The following is a 2,500-nucleotide window of genomic DNA, read 5'->3' on the forward strand; positions in this document are numbered from 1 at the left end:
AATCCCGGGACGTCGTGTTCTGTGCATAACTGCAAAACAACAGAGGAATAGAGTCTCTATAACATCACAGACTGAGTCAAAGCAGAGAAACACCTTCAACAGTAAACACTTCCTATTCAGTCAAAGACAGGTCATTGATGAGAGAGTGAGCAGCATCCTAGCGGTCTACACACAGGTATGAATGCTAGAACATATGAATTTATCACTATACCAGGTTTTGTCAGATTTAACTCAAATTTGTTTTGCAAATCAGGTGACCTGAACCTTTCAGATGATGAGGTTCAATAACATAAAACATGTATATAAATATTAATATTAATAGTTCATGTAGAAACTCGTGAGTTCCTGCTGGTTACTGAAAACAATCAATCATTTAAAAAATACAGACAAAAAGTGAATTCAGCTCCAGAAACAGGGTTATTATAGTTCTCTAAAGTTATAAATAAATAAATAAATTCATTTTAAATTTCTCTTATTATTTATATTATAGTATATTATATTATAGTATATATATATATATATATATATATATATATATATATATATATATATATATATATATATACACTATAATATACATTTTTAATAACATTTTAATAAATATTAATTGAAAAAATAAATATATAAACAATTGCTTCAGCTAGTTGCCATGGTAACATTTCACATTTTCATTTAGTCTAATTTGTACAAAAATTAAAAAACTTTAAAAATACATATATTATAGAATAAAAACTAATAAAATAAAACAATAAAATCACATTAAAATTTAAATGACTACAGAAAATATAAAAATAAAAAATAATCCAAGATATTAACAAACACTGATAATATGGTTTTAATTTTAATAACCCTGCTTGCAAGATTTTAGCTATTTTTAGAAACTACTTCAAAATATTAACAGAAAGTATTATATTAAAGAAACGCTAAAGTTCTGATTTGCTGTCTCATAAATGAACGCTTGTTAGTAAATGAGTAAATGCTTGCTGATAGAAAGAAAGTATTTTTCTTTGATAGTTTTAGTTAAACATGTATCTGGAGCAATAAACAATACACTTTATGACTTAAAATTATAGAGTTTTCTTTTCTTTTTATGCCAAAATGCTTTTATGCTTCTTGTTCCATGAAGATATGATGTAAATTTTCAACCATAAAGATATCAAAACTTCTTTTCTGATTAGTAATATTCATTGCTGAGAGCTTCATTTGAACAACTTTAAAGCTGATTTTCTCAGATGTTCTAATAGTTCATGACATGGTTCACTGGTCTTCAGGTGAGGTCTGGACGGTTTACCCGCTGCAGGTCGTCTTCACTGATGCAGGGCGGCACGTTGTAGAAGTGCAGCACACAGGACGGAGGCTGGATGATGTTCTTGGACGCCTGACCGGCGCTCGTGAAGCGGTTGTTACGAGTCATAGCGAAGTCCTTGTAGCTGCTGGAGCCGTCCTCCAACTCAAACACCTGACTCGGGATCACAGCGTGCTGCTTCGACACGCTGCACACACACACACACACACACACACACACACACACACACACACACACACACACACACACACACACACACAGAGACACACACACACACACACACACACACACACACAGAACATGCTACTGTCATAAACACTGACTCATCCGCTTATACTGTATACTGTGTGTGTGTGTGTGTGTGTGTGTGTGTGTGTGTGTGTGTGTGTGTGTGTGTGTGTGTGTGTGTGTGTGTGTGTGTGTGTGTGTGTGTGTGTGTGTCTGTGTGTGTGTGTCTCTGTGTGTGTGTGTGTGTGTGTGTGTCTGTGTGTCTCTGTGTGTGTGTGTGTGTGTGTGTGTGTGTCTCTGTGTGTGTGTGTCTCTGTGTGTGTGTGTCTCTGTGTGTGTGTGTCTGTGTGTGTGTGTGTGTGTGTGTGTGTGTGTGTGTGTGTGTGTGTGTGTGTGTCTGTGTGTGTGTGTGTGTCTCTGTGTGTGTGTGTGTGTGTGTGTCTCTGTGTGTGTGTGTGTGTGTGTGTGTGTGTGTGTGTGTGTGTGTGTGTGTGTGTGTGTGTGTGTGTGTGTGTGTGTGTGTGTCTGTGTGTGTGTCTCTGTGTGTGTGTGTCTCTGTGTGTGTGTGTGTGTGTGTGTGTGTGTGTGTGTGTGTGTGTGTGTGTGTGTGTGTGTGTGTGTGTGTGTGTGTGTGTGTGTGTGTGTGTGTGTGTGTGTGTGTGTGTGTGTGTGTGTGTGTGTGTGTGTGTGTGTGTGTGTGTGTGTGTGTGTGTGTGTGTGTGTGTGTCTGTGTGTGTGTGTGTGTGTGTGTCTCTCTGTGTGTGTGTGTGTGTGTGTGTGTGTGTGTGTGTGTGTGTGTGTGTGTGTGTGTGTGTGTGTGTGTGTGTGTGTGTGTGTGTGTGTGTGTGTGTGTGTCGTGTGTGTGTGTGTCTGTGTGTGTGTGTGTGTGTGTGTGTGTGTGTGTGTGTGTGTGTCTCTGTGTGTGTGTGTGTGTGTCCTCACCAGACATTGAGTCGTTTGCTGAAC

General features: G+C 38.3%; 1 protein-coding gene across 1 annotated transcript in view; it reads right to left on the reverse strand.

The window, feature by feature from the left end:
- The window catches only part of LOC122354292 (heterogeneous nuclear ribonucleoprotein L-like), a 26,491-nt gene that overhangs the window by 2,478 nt on the left and 21,513 nt on the right, over positions 1–2,500 (reverse strand). The window contains exons 9-11 of the mRNA XM_043252462.1: positions 2,477–2,500; positions 1,292–1,493; positions 1–29 (exon numbers count right to left, since the gene is read on the reverse strand). The exon at positions 1–29 is cut by the window's left edge and continues 29 nt beyond it; the exon at positions 2,477–2,500 is cut by the window's right edge and continues 93 nt beyond it. Of these exons, the coding sequence (XP_043108397.1) occupies positions 1–29; positions 1,292–1,493; positions 2,477–2,500 (255 nt within the window). The remainder of the gene's footprint in view (positions 30–1,291; positions 1,494–2,476) is intronic.

This window comes from Puntigrus tetrazona, chromosome 11 (genome assembly GCF_018831695.1).
Source record: "Puntigrus tetrazona isolate hp1 chromosome 11, ASM1883169v1, whole genome shotgun sequence".
Taxonomy (NCBI): Eukaryota; Metazoa; Chordata; class Actinopteri; order Cypriniformes; family Cyprinidae; genus Puntigrus; species Puntigrus tetrazona.